At 48.2% G+C, this 20,412-nt stretch overlaps 1 protein-coding gene across 1 annotated transcript in view; it reads left to right on the forward strand.

The window, feature by feature from the left end:
• Positions 1-1,015: 1,015 nt before the first annotated feature.
• The window catches only part of LOC107124675 (ubiquitin carboxyl-terminal hydrolase 12-like), a 55,744-nt gene continuing 36,347 nt past the window's right edge, over positions 1,016-20,412 (forward strand). Inside the window, 1 exon segment of the mRNA XM_015428166.1 lies at positions 1,016-1,107. Within this exon segment, the coding sequence (XP_015283652.1) occupies positions 1,060-1,107 (48 nt within the window). The 5' untranslated portion in view covers positions 1,016-1,059.

Here is a 20,412-nt window from a genome sequence, read left to right on the forward strand (position 1 = left end):
TTAGCCCAGGAAGGATGGCTCCAGAGCAAACTAATTTACGCAGCAGCCAAATCACTGGCTCACAGCCTTAGTGCCAGTGGCTCACAAAGTAGAATTTTTGCTCTCGAGACGCCACAGCTTAGAGGGAACATTGCGTCCGGAGCCCTCCCTTCCTGAGCGGAGAAAAAAATGCGTGAGCCGGAGGCTAAAACACGGTGAGCTGGCTCACACTCACCCAGCTTAGAGGGAACCCTGCCTCGGAGCAGGCCCGCGCCGGATCGTGCCGTGCGACGGCTCCAAAGTGAAAGTCCGCCCCAGGGAGTGCCGCCAACGGGGCTCCTGAACGAAGACGACGCGGGGGCGGGGGCCAGCCGCGGCACGACGGACCGGGCGACCCCCGGCAGGCAGGCAGGCTTCCTCCGTGCAGAAGGAGCGGCTCTGAAACACCCCCGCCCCCCGGCGCTCGCTTTCCGAGCAGGCGCAACCTTGCAGGGGGAGAGTCGGGCCCAGCCACTGCCAGTGTTCCCTCTAAGCTGAGTTCGTGTGAGCTAGCTCACAGTTTTTTAGCCTCCGGCTCACATATTTTTGTCTCAGCTCAGGAAGGATGGGGCTCCAGAGCAAACTAATTTATGCAGCAGCCGACTTGCTTGCTCACAACTTTAATGTCAGCAGCTCAGCAGCTCACAAAGCAGAATTTTTGCTCACAAGACTCCACTGCTTAGAGGGAACTTTGGCCACTGCCCCCTATATTGGAGCCGTCTATAGTGGCCCAGCACCGGAATGAGCGCCGGGGGAGCCCACGGGAGGGAGCCCCAGCCCGGGAGGGAGGGAGGGAGGCGGCGGCGCTGGCCCCGCGGGCTGCCGCCGGGAACCGATGCGGAGGGGCCGGACCCTTGCCTGGCGGGCCGCGGGAGCAGGCCGGGCCTCCTTGGCCGGCGCACGCGGGGCCGCCCGGGCCGCTTTGGCTGTTGCGCCACCTGCGGCTGCCGCTCCTGCTCCGGCTCTGCCGCTGTCAGTTGGGCGGCGGGGACCGAACATGGCGGCGGCGGCGGCGGCGGCGGGCTCCGGGTCGTCGGGCGGATGGAAATACTGATGACGGTCCGGAGACTCGCCTCCATCTGTACCATGGTGAGCCCCGGGAGGGAGGGAGAAAGGACTGGTCTTTTAAGGTGCCGGAGGACTCCCGTGTCTCTCTGCCCTCGAAGGAATTGGGGTGTCGTGCAGAGGAGCGCGCTTCTGTGCGGGGGAGCCTCCTGCTTGCCCCGTGAAGAAAAACATCCGTCATTGCTATGCCTAATGCCGATCTAGCTGGCTGTGGGGTGGATCAGGAAGGCCAGGCTATGTGGTGGCCATTGGTAGAACAGCTAGTGGGGCGGGTGCTGTCCCAGGTGTGCAGAAACATGAGTCTGAGAAACATGAGTTCATTAGTTGCTGTAGATTTTCCAGGCTGTGTGGCCGTGGTCTTGGCATTGTAGGACCTGATGTTAATGAGCTCGTGCAGAGGGCTGCTCTTTCCCGAAGGGGTGGGTGCATCTGACGAGGTGGGCAGAAAAGGTCATGGAATTTTTAAAAAGGGCTGGTCTTTTAAGGTGCCGTTTCTCTCTGCTCTTAAAGGAATTGGGTTGTCGTGCAGAGCGCTTCTGGGCGGGGGAGCCTCCTGCTTGCCCCGTGAAGAAAAACATCCGTCATTGCTATGCCTAATGCCGATCTAGCTGGCTGTGGGGTGGATCAGGAAGGCCAGGCTATGTGGTGGCCATTGGTAGAACAGCTAGTGGGGCGGCTGCTGTCCCAGGTGTGCAGAAACATGAGTCTGAGAAACATGAGTTCATTAGTTGCTGTAGATTTTCCAGGCTGTGTGGCCGTGGTCTTGGCATTGTAGGACCTGATGTTAAGCCAGTAGCTGTGACTGGCATCCTCAAAGGTATAACACAGAAAGATGGAGTACTCTCTGTGTCAAGGTGAGTTTGTAAATTAACCTGATGGGGGGAAATACCTGTATTGAGCACTGACCCAAAGGGGACAGAATGCTGAGTGTCAGTGTGTGTGTGTGTGTGTGTGTGGATTAGTCTGCTCAGGTCCCTGAGAGTGTGCAAAATCCTGGAAGGGAAGATTGGGGGGAGGGATTGACTACAAGTTCCCCCCTCTTTCTCCTCTATTTTTTCACAAGCCCCCCCATTTATAAAAAATATCAGTACAGTTCTTTTGAGTATGTACAAAGTGCTCCTGTGTGTCCGTCCCCCCATAATGTCTTGGGAATTTAAAAATGCACCTCACAGAAAATGGGTGTGTGAGGAATACACTCTTGTTTTCTCCAGCTTTTTATCTTGCTGTTCTGACAACGGAGAAGGACAAAATTCTGGCCAGTTGTCCAGAGTAATAGTGCCCTCTCAGTGCTCCTGAATTGTTCTCTGCCTTGCCAGTATTTCATAGTTTGAAGGAATTTGCCCTTAGAGCAGCCTTTGTAAACCCTGGATTGCATCATGCTTGCGTGCATGTAACTGGTGTTCCACATGGGATGCATTTTATTTATTTATTTTATTTTATTTATAATTCGATTACATCCCGCCCTCCCCTAAGGATCAGGGCGGCTAACAATTGGGGCAAAAGCCATAATTAAAACAATTAAAACAAGATAAAAACATAACAATAGTACGACAAAGTGCTGGTGCTCTGATGTTCCCAATTCCAAGCTGGGTTCTGGTAGGGTGGATCCGGACCAACGACGTAAGTTCCAAAGCGGCAGATAGCCAGTCTTCTTCCCAGGGCCTGCTTGCACCCTGATGGTATCTCTGCCAACTTTCAGCGACGGTGCATTGATGGAACAGTAGTGGCGGCAGCTCCTACTCAAAAGCCTGGCGGAAGAGCTCCGTCTTGCAGGCCCTACGGAACTGCGCAAGGTCCCGCAGGGCCCGGGTCTCCTCTGGGAGCTCGTCCCACCAGGTAGGAGCCACCACTGAAAAGGCCCTGGCCCTAGTCTTGGCGAATTTGACGTCCCTGAGGCCTGGGGTAGTCAAAAGATGTTGACCCCCCGACCGTAGTGCCCTTGGGGGAACATATGGGAAAAGGCGGTCCCTTAGGTATGCCGGACCCTGACCATAGAGGGCTTTAAAGGTAAGAACCAGCACTTTGAAGCGGATCCGGTACGCTATTGGCAGCCAGTGCATGTGCTGCAATTCATGGTAGCGTCCCAATTTTGGATGCTGGGTGAATTATACACAGAGCATGTACTCGCTTTCTGGATAGAAAATGAATGGCAAGTGAAGCAGCCCACATAACAGAGGGGTAAATTTTCTGGCAATGTTGAAGCCCTGGGAAAGAACACTCTTTTTTTTATCCCGGCCCTTTGCATTTCTTGTTCAGAGGAGAGTTGGGGTGAGTCAGCACATCAGGCCCTCAAGTAACCTCATAACTAAGTGTCGTTCCCTTCCCTGCTGTGTGCTTAAGACTGAGCCTCTCACTGGGAGCTGGCATCAGTGCTCTTCCTTCTAGCTGAATTATTCTCACTTCAGAATTTGTTTATGCGGAGTCTTTTTTGCCAGCAAATCTGAACATTATACATAAGCAATATAAACAATTTGTTAAAATGTAATATAAATACCATGGTCTAAAACAAATTTAAAAGACTAGGTAGTCTTTTCTTTGCAGATACAGTAACAAGCTGCACAAAATTTAGCTACATGTTTAGTAATGGACTGAGTTTCGTCTGATAGCAAGTAGTTAACATAATCGGAGTCCATCAGACCAGGCATTACCTTTATCAATGGTAAAATATATCTGACTCGAACTAGTCATGCCATGGGCACCTAAGTAACATATGTTCAATAGTTTCAACTTCCGTCAGATCACATTGACAAAAGTCTCTGGTCGTAAAGTATCCTCCTGTATCTCCCCTCAAGGACAGCCGAGTTTATACAGAACCTCCTCTTTCCTGTCTCCCCGTTCCTTTTGGCGAATGTCTTCCCACACGGCAATTTCTGTATCCCATTTTCCTGAACTTGTTTGGATATACCTTTCTCCAGACCCAGAAATCTAATTCTCTTAGTAACTGTTTTGCAAAAAAAAGGTGTGTGTGTGCTCCCCATAGGATTTTTATGTGGCTCATACTGCTTTGAGCCCCACAGAGTTCCCCCTACCCACAAAGTTTTACCCTGCGAGAGAGACCTGCATCCCAGATGGAAGTTTTTCTTCCAGTTCACTCTCAGGCTGCTTGAACCTCACTCACTCCCTGCATGGACCTGCATTGCAATGACTCATGTCAGCCTACCAGTCTTTTTCTCTTGCAAAGCACCTTTGGGAAGAATGTTTTTGGAAGATGGTGGTGGGGGAGTCTTGACCTCTGCCATTTATTTATTTATTTATTTATTTATGCTTTCGACTTGTATCCCGCTCGAACCCCATGGGGTCTCTGAGCGGCTTACAGTTACTTTTATCCCTATCTATGGCCACACATAGTCAGGGGTAGGGACTGCCCTACCGGCACCCAGTGGAGGGACTCGCTGTTCTTTTTTCCGGTTCGGCTTTTTTTTGTCGGCTCGGCTTTCAGTTTGGCTCCTCTTCTTCTCCTTCCGGTGGTCTTCGGAGTCGGCTGTATTCCGCGGACCCATCTGACGTGCGGTTCGCGTCAGCGCGGCTCCGGCTCTGTCCATTTGGCTCTGCTGCGCCTGCGCCTCTACGTCCATTAAAGTTCCCAACTAGTTACTTTTATCGCCCTCAGTGTTTGCCTCCCAGACCTGGGTTTAGAATCTTGCTGGGAGAATGTTTCAAGGGAAAAATGGCTTTCATCCCTCCCCACCGCTTCTCCACTGCCCCTCCCCAAGGGTGCTTTGCAACAGAGGACAGGCCATTGAGCTGCCGTGACAGTGGACTCACCCCTAGACAGATCTCCTCTGAAGGTATTTCTCACACTGGTGACTTCTTATATTACCCCAGAAATTTCTCCTCCTACGTGGCAGTTTCTCATAACTGTCAATTCTTTCTGCAAAGTTAGTAATCATTTTTTTAAAGAGAACCCAGAATGCTGTAGATAACTGACATGTTTACAGTTATTGTTTTCTCTCTCTCTCCCTGTGGCTGTGTCTTGAAATGTGATAGATTTTTATCAGAGTATGTTTAGAGAATATCTGCAGCACATAAAGGGGGATTCTGAAGGGAGTTTTCAACTGTATTAAGAATATGTGTGTTTTTTAAGTGTCTTACAGTGCAGAATGTCACACTGGTTTGTGCATCGAGACATCTTGTGAGAGGACAGGGGTGTAGCCAAGGAACCTTGGAAGAAGCAGAGAATTGAGCATTAGGCAGAAGAGTGAAAATGGAGGTAGCGCACGCAATCTGTGTGAGAGGTCAAAACATGGGCCCTCGAGAATAAGTGAGAACCCGCAGGGACTTGTGGGGCACATCTCATTTCCCCCTCTCCCATTATTTCCTATTTCCCTTCCCTGAAGGCCCCCATAACCTCTACACTTTTCTTGCTTACTTCTTTGGTGAGAAATGAGTGATTCTGTGTCGTTCTTTAGAGAACATATTTTGAAGAATGCTGAGCAGCGATGCCATGGCAGGGGGCCCGCTGGCTTAATTTTAAGCCGAGCATAGGTGTGGGTGGACAGCGCCCAGCTTTTGCTTGCTTCACTGTCTCTTCATTAGTGGCTTTGGTGATCATTGCAAATGTTTGCATTCTGTCTTTCAGTGTATATTGACCCAGCTGGTTTTATATGTTGCAAAATCCATTCAGAGCATGAGGCGGGTTCTTGGGAAAGACAAGCACCTGTCTAGCCCCTTTCAGTTTGTATGGCAGATGTATTTCTAGCAATGAGATTCCAGCAATGAGATTCTTGCAATTTCTCTTTTTATTTTGGAAATGTGAATTTAGGGTTTAAGAAAGGGAATCCAGGAAGATCTAGGATGAGACGTTCCACCCGCTAGATCGTATTACTCAATATGCTTCCATTAACTGTTTATGTGGTCGTCAATCTACCGTTAATCTCCAGTATTGTTAATATAATGGCTGCTATATTTTCCCTCTCAGCTTTCCATAGGGCATAGAGCAGGGGTCACTGGGGAATGGGGGGAGGTAGCTGTGACTTTCCTGCATTGTGCAGGGGGGTTGGACCAGATTGCCCTTGGGGTTCCTTCCAGCTTTATGTTTCTGTTTGTTCTATTTAATGCATGAGACATTTCTGATCAGCTGCTCATTTTTATATTTTCAGTTGGAGGCTGCCTTTGTGTCCTCCCCCTTCCTGGTGGCACCTTGGTGCCAGAGCTGTCTGGACCACCTAACCTGTTTGAGTCTGCAGCACCTTTGATGTAGGATGCAGACGAGAGGCTTTAAGATCAGAGCTTGCAATCTTTTCCCCTCCTCTCCCAGCTTTGTGGCTGTGTTGGAGTTTGCTAGCCTGATTAAAAGTTTGTGGGGAAAATGTTTGCACCCTATTGTATGGGTCTGTAAAAGGTAGTACTCATAAAATCATAGAATTAAAAAGTTGGAAGAGGCCTAAAGACCACCCAGTACAACCCCCTGCACCATGCAGGATGACCTAAAGTATCCGTGACAAATAAATGTACAATCTCTGCTTAAGTACCTCCAAGGAGGAAGAACCCACAACTTCCTTGGGCCACCCATGCCACCACTGAACAGCCCTTATTGTTTAAAAAGTTTTTCCTAATATCCCACCAGTATTATATGGCTTATATTCTTCCAGTGAGCATAACTGATTTTATTTATAGTATTTTTATCCTACGCTTCTTCCAAGGAGCTAGGAATGCTGTGTGAACCTCATAGTTTATTGTTGAGAGACAGTATTTCTAGGTTGCCTCTTTGCAGCTAAAAAGATACTCAAGACAGTTTCCATTGTAAAAAAGTAAGAGTTAAAAAACAACAGCACTGTGTGGTGGTATAGGCCAGGCTTTCCGAGGCTACCCGGAGAACTGCATAACTGAGAAGGGGTTTGAACTTGGGTTTGGTTACATTCCTTCCAAATCTTTCCCATCATCACTCTGGCTCTCATGATTAATGTGTGTCTGTGCTTCAATCTGTGTTGTTCTCTTGTCAGTCCATGTGACTAACTATTGTGGATCAGCCAGGGCTCAGTGATAGCGAGTAGTCCTCAGGAAAAGAGGATTCCTCAGGAGAAGAGGAGCCTTGTGTAGCCAGCCTTGAGTTAACAGAAGCTGACTGGCAGGAAAATGAGATGCAGACTTTTCAGGATTCACAGCCAACAGCTGTTGCAGAGCCACAGAAACCTTCCAGCCCTGATTCAGCAGGTGAACCTCAATTGGCCATTTCCAACCCACCAGTATCACCTATACCCTTAGAGCACTGCAGACGGAGGCTGAGAACAGAGCCACAGACAAGACGGCAAAGTGCACGCCTCCTGGCCTGCTGCCAACTGCTTGCTGATAATGAAGCTGAGTATTTGCAGGATTACTTCTAAGGAACTGCTTGCAGGCATGACCCTTAGGCATAGGGCTATAAAACCAGCCAGGAAAGGCTGTTAGGCATGGATGCAATGTGTACAATAGACACTAAGCCACTGACTCTGACTTGCTTGACTTCTGGTCCCCTGACCTTGGACTGAATGACTCTGCTTTGTCTGACTCCTGGCCCACGCCCAGGACTGAATGACCCTGCCTTGCTTGACTTCTGGTACCTGATACTCGGAGCCTGCAAGCCAGTGCACTAACAGTCAAACCATTATATCCATACCATATCCTCTCTACTTTTCCTGCTTCCTTCTCACCCAATAGCCAACCTACTTTTGTCTGCCCCTCTGTCTTAAACTTTCCCTCCCCCTGGTAGTCTTTGCCTAGGAAGACTGTGGAATCCATTTCTTACAGTTATGATTTTGGGCCTTTTTTAGCCCCCCAATTTTTAAATTTGTTTTTAGGTTTCAGATGCTTCTGGTTTAGGTTTCAGATGCTTCTGCAAACCTGGGGCATGTTTCAGGTTTGTAGAAAGATCTGTCCTGTCCATTCACAGCTCTAGTCATTGGGTTTAAGTGTCCTCAGATTTGGCCAACGTTGCTACTAGAATATACGATGATCAGGGCTTTTTCTACTCATTAGCATAGTAGGCCACACCCAACAGCAGGAAACCATTAGCATATTAGGCCACACCCTGATAGTGCAACTCATTAGCATATTAGGCCTCACCCCCATTCCTTCCCTTGGCTTACCTGGGCACCCCGTGGCTGCAGGGAGCCTGGGCATGCATGTCCTGACCATTCCAAACAGTTCCTGTGTACCAGCTTTCTTCATTACTTCAATAAATACTACTTTGCTATAAACGTGTATTCGATTGAACGTGTGGAGGATTCGGACACTGAGTTGTATGGTGCTGGCCACTGAGTCAGGCCTACTAGCATGGTAGGGGGCCCTTCACTTTCCTTTATATCTTCTTCCTGGCAACCCCCATATCTTCTCCAATTTCCCTGCCTCATTCTCTCCTTCTCAGCCATTCACCAACCTTCATCTGCCTCCCATCTTCAGGTGTGTTGATTATTTGTTTCCTTTATTTATACCCCACCTTTCTCTGCAGTGGGGATCCAAGGCAGCCTGCATCATTCTCTTCTCTTCCATTTTATCCTCACAGCAACCCTGTGAGGTAGGTTAGGCTGAGTGTGTGTGTCAAAGTCACCTAGTGAGGTTCCACAGCAGAGTGGGGATTCAGACCTTGGTCTTCCATATCCTAATCTGAAACTAACCACTACCCAACACTGGTTTTTTGGGGGGAGGTCACGTTGAATGAAAGCAAGCAGCTGGGCCTGGGTAAGTCATGCAAGTCAGGTGGGGACAAGTCTCCCAATGGATGCTGCTCCACCTGGTCCCAATGAGTCCTCCTTCAAAGGCCAAAAGAACCCTAGAAAGCGCCCCCCCCCCCGCCTGCCTTTTAGTGTCAGAAATCAAACCTGCCTTTTAGTGTAAAAAATCAAACCTGAAATTCTGTGGTTGCCGAGCAACAGCCACTGGAATCCATTTCTTACAGTTATAGACACTCCTCTTATCATTTTGGGCCTTTTTTAGCCCCCCAATTTTTCAATTGCTTCTGCAAACCTGGGGCATGTTTCAGGTTTGTAGAAAGATCTGTCCTGTCCATTCACAGCTCTAGTCACTGGGTTTAAGTGTCCTCAGATTTGGCCAACGTTGCTACCAGAATATACGATGAATCAGGGCTTTTTTTGTAGAAAAAGCCCAGCAGGAACTCATTAGCATAATAGGCCACACCCAACAGCAGGAAACCATTAGCATATTAGGCCACACCCTGATAGCGCAACTCATTAGCATATTAGGTTACCCCCCATTCCTTCCCTTGGCTTGCCTGGGCACCCCGTGGCTGCGGGGAGCCTGGGCAAGCTGGCCCTTGGACAGGCCGGGGAGGCATTTAAATGCCTTCCCGATCCTTCCAGGGGTCCCCTGGCCCGCCTGCCTCAGAGTCGCCGGGAGGGCTGTCATTCTCCAGGCCTTCCCTCTGTAGCCATGCGCAGTGTCTGTGCTTCAATCTGTGTTGTTCTCTTGTCAGTCCATGTGACTAACTATTGTGGATCAGCCAGGGCTCAGTGATAGCGAGTAGTCCTCAGGAAAAGAGGATTCCTCAGGAGAAGAGGAGCCTTGTGTAGCCAGCCTTGAGTTAACAGAAGCTGACTGGCAGGAAAATGAGATGCAGACTTTTCAGGATTCACAGCCAACAGCTGTTGCAGAGCCACAGAAACCTTCCAGCCCTGATTCAGCAGGTGAACCTCAATTGGCCATTTCCAACCCACCAGTATCACCTATACCCTTAGAGCACTGCAGACGGAGGCTGAGAACAGAGCCACAGACAAGACGGCAAAGTGCACGCCTCCTGGCCTGCTGCCAACTGCTTGCTGATAATGAAGCTGAGTATTTGCAGGATTACTTCTAAGGAACTGCTTGCAGGCATGACCCTTAGGCATAGGGCTATAAAACCAGCCAGGAAAGGCTGTTAGGCATGGATGCAATGTGTACAATAGACACTAAGCCACTGACTCTGACTTGCTTGACTTCTGGTCCCCTGACCTTGGACTGAATGACTCTGCTTTGTCTGACTCCTGGCCCACGCCCAGGACTGAATGACCCTGCCTTGCTTGACTTCTGGTACCTGATACTCGGAGCCTGCAAGCCAGTGCACTAACAGTCAAACCATTATATCCATAATTGCATGTTAGTATTCCAACTCTAGATACTAGTCCTTGAATAACATGTGTGGCACTTTTCCAGGGCAGTAGCTTGTCCCTCACCACTTACTTCCTTTCTCGGTTCAACCAATTTCCAGATTACACTTCTGCATTGTTCAGCCAATGTGGTCCTCCATTAATCTTGTAGATTGAGCAGGCGCCACTGTGTGTGCATATATAAACAACACCTGTCTGTCACATTAGGGTCATAGCTTACTTTTTCTCAGTTAGCCATCCCTAGTGTTTTACCTTTGTGCTCAGTTGGAATAATGATCCCAAACAGGCCTTAAAAATTACCCCACACACATACAATTGTGCTAGTTCATACTCTACTATTGTGACATTCCAGTTTCCTCTCCTATTGTGTGTGTATCTTTTTTAAAAATCTGAGTGTTTCATTAAAAGAATATTGGAACTGTTAGACTCCAGGAAAAGGTCATAAAGGGCAGGGGAAGTGAGTGGGAATGTTAGGGTCATTTTAGACCACCATGTTAACACAGTACCTTAGACGTGAAAATATTGGGGCTATTTATTGGAGTAAGATAGAGATTGTTAACAATTCACTGGGTGTTTTTAAAATCCATAATTCCAGGAGCTTTTGAATGAAAGGCATATGTTCACATGTAAGAATCCAGTAGCATCCTGAGAGCGACGGCGGGGACACCCTTGGCTGGCTCATCAGTCTACCCATATGGTTCTTTTCCCTTTGCAACCCCCTTCCAGCCCAGGGGGCTTTGCAATGAGGATACACCAACTCAGAGCTTACCAGCTGCTGTCCTTTATGCAGTTTATATCTCCAGTACCTATCATTATGCTTTATGGCACACGTGGCCTGGCCCGATAACATATTTATGTCCGATCCGGCCCTTGTAACAAATGAGTTTGACACCTCTGGACTAGACAGACCAATGGACTGACTTATTCTAGGGCAGTTCTCCTTTGCAACAAGCCTAATTTAAGAAGAAGGGGATTGGTTGCCTGGGCTGGCAGATTTGTGCAGGTGTGTCCTTCTTGGTGTTTAGGGGAGATTTGCAGCCATAGGCAGTCAAAGCATGCGGTTTGTTGCACATGAGGCCCTAAGCCTATTCACTGTGGTGTTGGTGAGAAATGAGTGATTCTGTGTCGTTCTTTAGAGAACATATTTTGAAGAATGCTGAGCAGCGATGCCATGGCAGGGGCCCCGCTGGCTTAATTTTAAGCCGAGCATAGGTGTGGGTGGACAGCGCCCAGCTTTTGCTTGCTTCACTGTCTCTTCATTAGTGGCTTTGGTGATCATTGCAAATGTTTGCATTCTGTCTTTCAGTGTATATTGACCCAGCTGGTTTTATATGTTGCAAAATCCATTCAGAGCATGAGGCGGGTTCTTGGGAAAGACAAGCACCTGTCTAGCCCCTTTCAGTTTGAATGGCAGATGTATTTCTAGCAATGAGATTCCAGCAATGAGATTCTTGCAATTTCTCTTTTTCTTTTGGAAATGTGAATTTAGGGTTTAAGAAAGGGAATCCAGGAAGATCTAGGATGAGACGTTCCACCCGCTAGATCGTATTACTCAATATGCTTCCATTAACTGTTTATGTGGTCGTTAATCTACCGTTAATCTCCAGTATTGTTAATATAATGGCTGCTGACTTCTTTTCTGCTGCTTACGAACGGCTGCCCATCTTGATCTACATTCATGCGTCAAGTGTCAGAACCTTGAGGTCCCCCGTGGGAATTCATGCTGAGGGCACCGCAGACCCCAGATAGCGTCTCCATATAGCTGAACACAGTATGTAGTTTTTGAAGCTATAATAACATCAGACTAAGAAGGTGCCTTTTGCAAGCCAAGGGGCCTGTCAATGTGCCCTTATGCAGCGTTCGTCCAGTCTCAGCCCATTGGTTTTAACAGACTGGAGTAACTCGGCCATGGGGGTTGTGCTGTCAATCCTGTGTCTTTACAAACCAACCACAGACTAACGAGTGTCCTCTGAACCTCCTTTTCTGGCCTTGCCTTTTGTCTCGGCTGTCCCTCCATCCTTGACGTCCCGAGTCTCATAGCCTTTGTGCTCGTAGTTCACCCTCCGTCAATCACGCTTGAGCTCTCATAGTGCTCTGGTGTTTCTGCTGGGTCGGATTCCGCTGTCCTGCTGTTTACCTGAAACAGGAGGGGGGGAAAATCCAAACCTGGGTGCTGATGCTTTAGTGTTCTTGGCTTGCGATTGGCTTCCCTGCTACGCAGCTGGTTCTGCCCCTGTGATTTTGAGCAGGTGCTTGGTAAATGATTTACGTTGCACAGAAAATGCAGGAGCCTTGAGTTGTTTCCTGGAGTTCCCTTTCACTTGAAATCTGTTCCCTTCCAAAAGGCCTGGGGAAGGAAGGCTACTATATCAGCCTTGGACCCATGAAGCTGCCTTCTGTTGAATCGGGCCCTTGGTCCATCAAAGTCAGTATTGTCTACTCAGACTGGCAGTGGCTCTCCAGGGTCTCAGCTCAAGGCCTTTGACCTCTTCTGTTACCATACCCTTTAACTGAAGATGCTGGGGGTTGAATCTCTGCACACCAAGCAAATGCTCCGCCCCTGAGTCACAGCCTCTCCCAAGTTAAGAGACAGTTAAGGAGTAGGAATAGACAGTGGGTTTGCCTGCCCCCTCTCCTAGCACTGCCAATCCGATGTCCTTGCTGTTTGCTATGGACCTGGGCAGGATCCTAGGTCTCGATTGTACTCATGTTTTTTCTCCAGTACATGTTGTTGTTGTTTGGTGTAGTGGTTAAGTACGTGGACTCTAATCTGGGAGAATTGGGTTTGATTCCTCATTCCTTCACTTGCACCTGGCTGGATGACCTTGGGCAGACCGTAGCTCTGATAAGAGCTGTTCTTGGAAAAGAGCAGTTTCTGTTAGAGCTCTCTCAGCCCCACCTACCTCACAGGCAGTGTTCCCTCTGAGCTGAGTTAGTGCGAGCTAGCTCACAGTTTTTTAGCCTGTGGCTCATGCATTTCTTGTCTTAGCTCAGGAAGAATGGCTCCAGAGCAAACTGATTGATGTCATAGCCAAATTGCTCGCTCACAACTTTAATGCCAGTAGCTCACAAAATAGAATTTATGCTCACAAGACTCCACAGCTTAGAGGGAACATTGCTCACAGGGTGTCTGTCTGTTGTGGGGAGGGGAAGGGAAAGGAGTTTGTAAGCCGCTCTGAGACACCTTTGGGTAGTGAAGGGCGGGGTATAAAGCCAATCTCCTCCTCCTCCTCCTTCTTCTTCTTCTTTTTCCTCTTCCTCTTCCTCTTCTTCTTCTTCCTCTTCTTCTTCTTCTTCTTCTTATCTTCCTCTTCCAAATGGGTGGCCAAATGAGTAGATGCCTTGATATAAATTTCTGGTCTACTTTAGGCTGAAGTCCTATGCCCAGTTTTCCTTGGAAATAAATCCCACTGGATCCAGAAAGATTCCAAGTGAGCCTGTGTTGGATTGCGTGTGTGTGCTGTCATTCTTAACCTGCATTCAGCAGATTGGTGTGTCACGTAATAAAATCACGTGTGAAAATTAAGGACATTAATCAGACGTTTTGAGAATGAAGTAGGTGGGGTTGCCAATTCCTGGTTGTGAAATTCATGGAGATGGTGGGGGTGAAGTTTGGGGGAAAGGATAGACCTTCGTGGGAGTATACCACCATTCAGTCCTCCCTCCAAAGGAGCCATTTTCACCAGGGGAACTAATCTCTGAAGCCTGGAAATCAGTTGTAATTTTGGGAGATCTCTAGGTCCCACCTAGATGTTGGTAATGATAAAAGTAGGCCCGTGAAGTAATTTGGAAAATGTGTGGGAAATGCTTTACTTTGTCAGTAAACTATGCAGAGTGCAGTTGGGGTTATCTTGAGCATTCAGGTAGGGAAACCACTGAACTGGGTCCCACAGGTATATAGGTCTACTTGTTTAGTTTGTTTTCCAACATCCCTTTTATGCATCTTAAGAGGGTGATTTCTTACCATTCCTGTAATGCACATTAGGGCGCCTGAGATAGAGATAAGTAGAAACCCTGCAGTATCTTTGTGTTCTATACACAAGGCATATGGACTTTGGACTGCAGTTATCACTTAACACGGGAGCAGCAGACATAAGTACCCAGCGCTTCCAGGCACCATTCCCCCTCACATTCCTCATAAGGAATGTGGTGCCATTGAAAAGCAAAGGGGCAGACGTCCCAATGGCTACTGCTGTTAACTGCATGCCCCAGCATTGCCTGCTGTCATTGGCATGGCCGTGCACATGTCTTTGGTGTGGCAGGATTCTTGGGGGACAGGGAGTTGTTGTTTTTCTCCCAGGGAAGGAAATGCTTCTTCGTGAAGTCCCTAAGTTACAGTAAGGCCAGTTACTCCAATCTCCTCCTCCTCCTCCTCCTTCTCTTTCCTGCTGTTCCTCCTCCAGCTTTTGACTGAGAAGGGCCTGCGCTTGCCTGTGAGAAGCAGTGAGGCATCTTGGCCACCAATAACAGTGTGTAAATAAATCATTCTCACAGTTGCTCTAAGCAGGGGCATAATTGTTCCTTCTGGCAACGGAGCTAGAGCAGGTTGTGTTAGAATAGAACGTTGTTTGTCTAGGAACAGGGATTTCCACACCTCTTGTGTTTTTGACGCGTGTGGATAAATGTGTCAGTTTGCCAGATGTACTCTGTGCTTTCTAATTCTGGCCACATATTATTTTGTTTGGGTGGTGCTCTTGTGTTATCCTTCTAGTAAACACAGTTTTTGGAGAAAAGGTAAGGAGAAAAAAGGTGTGTATGTGAGGGGGATTATAAAAATCCTAGCAAGCCACAGCCCTTGATAAATGATGTAAAGTCCGTTTCCAGAGGACTGAGCTATCTTGGAGAGGGGACTGCATCCCAGTCTTCACTTGAGGCTTAACAGCTGCAGGTAGGAACCATCTGGGAAGTTACTCAAATGTCAGTGTGCTCTTTTTTACTCTGAGTGGTTCCCCCCCCCCCTGGTCCTAGGTGGGTTTTTCCATTGACAGAATCTTCCTTTTTCCCGATCCCTCTCAGCAAAGCTGCTCTTTGTTTAAAAAGCTCATTTTTAGTGTGCCTGGTGTGACTTTTAAATTAAATCTATTGTTGTTAAAAGATTAATGCTCTGCTTTTTCCCATTTACCAGTTGTTCAAAAGTGGCTTACAACAGACTTAAAATATCCAATAATGTCGTGAAATTAATTAAACAAGCAATGTGGTAAAATGAAATCATGATGAAGTTCTAAAGTGAAAGCTGGTGGAGCAGTGCAGGAGTTTAAGACCAGCAGGTGAAAAATCCGAATTGCAAATCAAAGTGTCAGCAAAATGGCGATAGGGACACTGCCAGGAGGACCTCTTGGCTTGGCTTGGCTTGGCTTTGGGCTAGCTTAGTTCTGGTCGTGACAGATCAGTCTTTTGGAATACCCTCTGTCAGGCTGGAATTATCAAATGGAAAGATGTGCACAGCATTTTTAAAAAAAAATCACTTATCCTAACAGAATGTTCAGTGGCACCTTTTAGACCGACAGAGTTTAATTCTGGGTATAAGCTTTTGTGTGCGTGCACATTTGCTTGGTTGGTCTTAAACGTGCCACTGGACTCACCCTTTGTTCTGTTGCTTCAGCCCAACACGGCTGCCTACCTGAATCTAACTCCTTCTAATAGTAAGTTTTATGGCTGAGTGCCTATCAGGGATGGAAAGAAGCATGGCCTTTTTGGTTGACGGCCGTTGCCAGTGGGGCTCTTCAGAAGGTGTGACGGCCATTGCCCCTTGGTACGCAGAACAATATTAGTTCATAGGTTTTTTTCCCCCTTCAGAAAAGTCACTCTCTTCAGGGCGGATACAAACTTGTTATGTTGGAATATTAAGGATAGTGGAAGGGGAAAACGCAAGCTCTGTATGGTTTGGGAGCAATGTACCTGAAGGACTGCCTGCTGCCTTATGAACCGGCCTGACCCCGGTGGTCATCTTCGGAGGCCCCGCTTCAGGTGTCCCCCCCTAGGCAGGTAGCATCCTGGGAGAAGGCCTTCTTGGGCGCAGCACCAGAGCTGTGGAACTCTCTCCCCAGGGAGCTTTGTCTGTCCCCTGCTGCTGCCAGAGAGTGTAGACTTTTTGGTTTTGTTTTGCATTCCCTCAGTGACATCCCTCCTTCTTAACCGATGTTTTAATTGCTGTGTTGTATGCAGGGGTCATTTCGTAGAAAAAGAAGTGCAGGAGCTCTTTAGCATCACTTATTTGCATATGCCACACCCCCTGACATCACCGGAGATGTGTCAGAAGGCAACACCCACCGCTCAGGCTCCACTGGACTGTTTCGGATTGCTAGCTATTGGGGGGGGGGGAATGTGCAGATCTGTCCTCGCAGAGGAGGGAGAGCTTGTACCTGAATAAAACCTGGTCTTAAAGGTGCCACTGGACTGTTTTGGACCGGGGGGGGGCAGGGGGGCTCTGCAACTTACCTGGCTGCTTCTTGCTCTGACTGAGGGCTGCTGGGAGCAGGGGGCGGGGCTTGTTGCATGTGCCCGCCTCCTGGGCTCTTCACTGCCAGAGCGCCGCTCCTGTGCGCTCCTGCAGGAAATGACCCCTGGTTGTATGTATTTTAACTCCGTTTCAATTGTTGTCACGATGGGGGTGTGTGTGATTTTAATGGTTTCAGAATGAGATTGTGTCACGTATGTTTTAAATTGTTCACCGCCTTGATGGCCTTTGTAAGGGCAGAAGGGTGGGATACGAATTCTGTAAATAAATAAAAGATTGAAATGGGAAGATGGGTCTGCTCAAAGCCGGAGCGCCTTGTAGGTTTCTGGAGAGGAGACTCGAATCAGGGGTGAGAGAAATTTCCAACTGTTTCACCCCCAGTTCCTTACAGGCTCCCAGCTTGTTAGAACAAAATGTCATCTGCCACTGAGGAGGCTAATTTGGTAGCATTAGAAATGTAATGGGAACATTCATTCATATTTCTTATTGGCCTGAATAATACTGGGCAGTGCAGTAACCTTTGCCTTCAGAAGTTGCATTAATGAAGAATTTGTTAAATAAGCGTTATCGGTGCACTAACCGAATTAGTCAAATATTTAGGGGGATGATCCCTTGAAAATGTTAATTTCCGTCTAGACTTAAATTTGTGCTAAAAGATAGTAAATTCTGGCATGCTGCTTGACTACTGATTTTAAAGAACAGACTAATTTCAGGAGACTTCTTTCAGCATAACTCTCTTCTGGGTTGAATTCCTACTTTGACAAAGCCCAAAGTTTTTACTACAGGTAGGTCATTATATGCGTCTCTGGGAACAATTTTTTTTTTTTTTAAAGGCAGGGCCCCTGCAACCTGTAACTGTAGTGCAAATAAAGGATGTTCCTTCTGCATGTTTGTGGGAAGGATTTATACGTGTCACGGATAATAGATCTGTTCTTAGTATGCCCATGAATGGATTTCATTGCTCTGTAAAATGAATTGTTGCAGCAGACAATTATATTGTGAAGGATGGGAAAGTACGAGAAGTTCGTCGGCAAATCAAGGAGGGAAGCTGGCTTTAAATAGTGGGATGTAGGCTTTGTTAGATTCCATAGGGACATGTTATGTGTGTTTAAGAACCTGGTTCTGGTTTAAATCTGGCCTTTGAGGTCTGAATTTATAGCAGTGCGTCACTTTGCCCAGAAGATTCCTCTTGTGTCTGTAAAACTGGCCTGTATATAGGCGTTCTATAGAGGCTTTTTACCATACATGTTTGTATTACTCTTAAATCCCGGCTGTGTGGCCCTAATGTAGCTGTCAAATAAACTAGTATGGCACATTCTTCCCTGTCTGGCCACATTACCACACTTCTTAGCCTCCATTTTAAGAAAGCGATGAGCTTCCCTGAGGTTGCTTTGATAAGGCAGCAGGATTTTAGTGCATTCATCGCAGTACTTGTTGTATGTGTCACCTTGTTTTTACAGCACCATATCCTACCGAACTTCAGTAGAGAAGCCCTAGCTGACGCCTAGAAGATGGCTCAGAAATAGCAGGAAAATGACTCTGTGTCTGGGGAAGGTGGTGCAACACTGCAGGGTTGGTTTTCTCGTATGTCACTCAGACCCATAGCAGTCTTGAACTGATCGCCTGTAGATGGCTAGCAGGGGCTCTGTCTGTGAACTGCCCCCTGCTTTTGGCTAAAGGAGGGAATTGCAGGGAGAAACCCCCCCCCCCCCAAATACTAGTCCACGGAACCTTCTTGGACTGGCAGGGCAGAGTAAGCTGTGCGATATGCTGTGTGCAGACAGACATGATGGAGACCACCCCCGTTCTCTAAAGGTGAATTGCGTATGACAAGGGTCCCCAACGTGGCTCCTGTGGGCACCCCACTGATGCCTTTCCTGGTGTTCCTAGGAAGTATCCCCAACGTGGCTCCTGTGGGCACCGTGATGCTGCCCGCTGATGCCTTTCCTGGTGTTCCTAGGAAGTGGGTGGGGCCCAGCAGGGCTCTGATTGGCCACTGGAGAGCTGATTGGCTGTACAGTTTTAAATTATTTTGTTTGTTTGTGACAGCTGCCCCCACAGTGTTGGTTTTATTCCCTCTCATTCCTCTTTCCCAGTATGTACCACAGTGTCGGTTTTATTCTCATTCCTCTTTCCTAGTATGTGTGTACACACGCAGACGTAAATAAAATAAAATTTACCCCTCTTCTCCCCTGCACTTGGGCTTCCTGGATGTGTGCAGCTCTACCTCCTGCTGTGGCCATTTTGTGGTTGGCTCCACGCCCTGCAGCAGCCATTTTGTGTTTGTGCCCCCACCCCACCCCCGTGTCGGAATTCCAAAGGTGCCCACAGGCTGAAGGAGGGTTGGGGACTCCTGGCTTAGGTCCTCACTGCAGATCTGCCTCTGGGCTATGCTGCTTTAGACGGCAGAGGTCAGCTCTTCCCCACAAAGAAGACTCCGTGCACACAGAAGGCTAGTACTGCAGGGGGAAGGCTCAGCCACAACCCTTCTCCTGGGCATCTAGTTTTGTACACGCAGGAAATGTTCTGATATGGAGGAGTGTGCAGCCGGATGAGTCAGACACGATACAGCCGGAGGGAGACTGACCAACTCAGCGAGAGCCGGGCCTGGCAGGAACTGGCCTTCGGTGCAGGTAGGATGGGTTTTCATCATGCCAACAGACTTCCAGCCTCACAGGCTCTGCTCATCTGAAGGCTTTACTGAGCAAGACATGTTGTGGAGGGTTGTGTTGGATGAGCAGTTTGGATGGTCAGGCGCCACCTTGTCTGGCCACTGCCCCTCATTTCCTTGGAAAGCAATCTCGCTGGTAAGGAAGCGGCCGAAGTGCCTCCTTTCCCCTTGCCTCCTACTAGGTATTGATTTTATTGAACCCAGCATCTCTGGGGGTTTTTTCTTTTTTAAAAAGGCTTAGGAATCGAAGTTGAGAGCTGTGCCGGTTGCGTGGAAGAAACAGTGGCTTTGTAGATTGTATTGGGGGTTCAAAGGCAGCAGCGCTTTAGTGGCAGCTGTTGGAGAAACGATGGCAGTGTTAAAAATAGCAACGGTTCCTGGGTTTCTGGAAGCAAAAAGTATGACTATCTGGGACCATTTTTACAGCCGCGTGGTACAGTCCTACGCCGTGATGCCTTGTACTGTGTGAATGGGGGAGGCAGCTGTCTTTGACTGAGCTCAGAAAAGGGCAAACCGATCCTAACTGAGAGGTGCTGGATTTATATGCGGGCATCGGTGTGCGCTCTCCAAAGAATGGCAGGCTCTTGCAAATCCTCGAACGCACATGAACGTGTGGAGCTGACTTCTATGGGGTTAAAGCATTGGCCCATTTATATCATTATTTTCCACTCTTCAAGATGGTCTCCAGGATCTCAGACAGATTTCCACACAAGGACAGGTTTATGTGGTTTCCCCATTGCTGCTGAGGCTGCCAATATGGGGTAGAATCAAAGGGGTTGCCACGTGGCAGGTTTTCTCACATTTTTCCTCCCTCAACCCCCAGGATCTCAGACAGATTTCCACACAAGGACAGGTTTATGTGGTTTCCCCATTGCTGCTGAGGCTGCAAATATGGGGTAGAAGCAAAGGGGTTGCCACGTGGCAGGTTTTCTCACATTTTTCCTCCCTCAACCCCCCACCCCACCCCCGGAAGTGGTTTTGAATAAAATCAGCAGTTGAATATCATATTGTTACAAGAGGGGGACCCGCGATACTTGCGGGGTGGTGGTGGTGGAGGGAGGCAGAGGAGGAAGCAGGAGGAGGAGGTAAGTACCCCCCCATCATGCTGGTTCCCCCCTGTCCTC

The sequence above is a fragment of the Gekko japonicus genome, unplaced genomic scaffold, assembly GCF_001447785.1.
Source record: "Gekko japonicus isolate JY-2015 unplaced genomic scaffold, Gekko_japonicus_V1.1 scaffold1520, whole genome shotgun sequence".
Lineage (NCBI taxonomy): Eukaryota > Metazoa > Chordata > Lepidosauria > Squamata > Gekkonidae > Gekko > Gekko japonicus.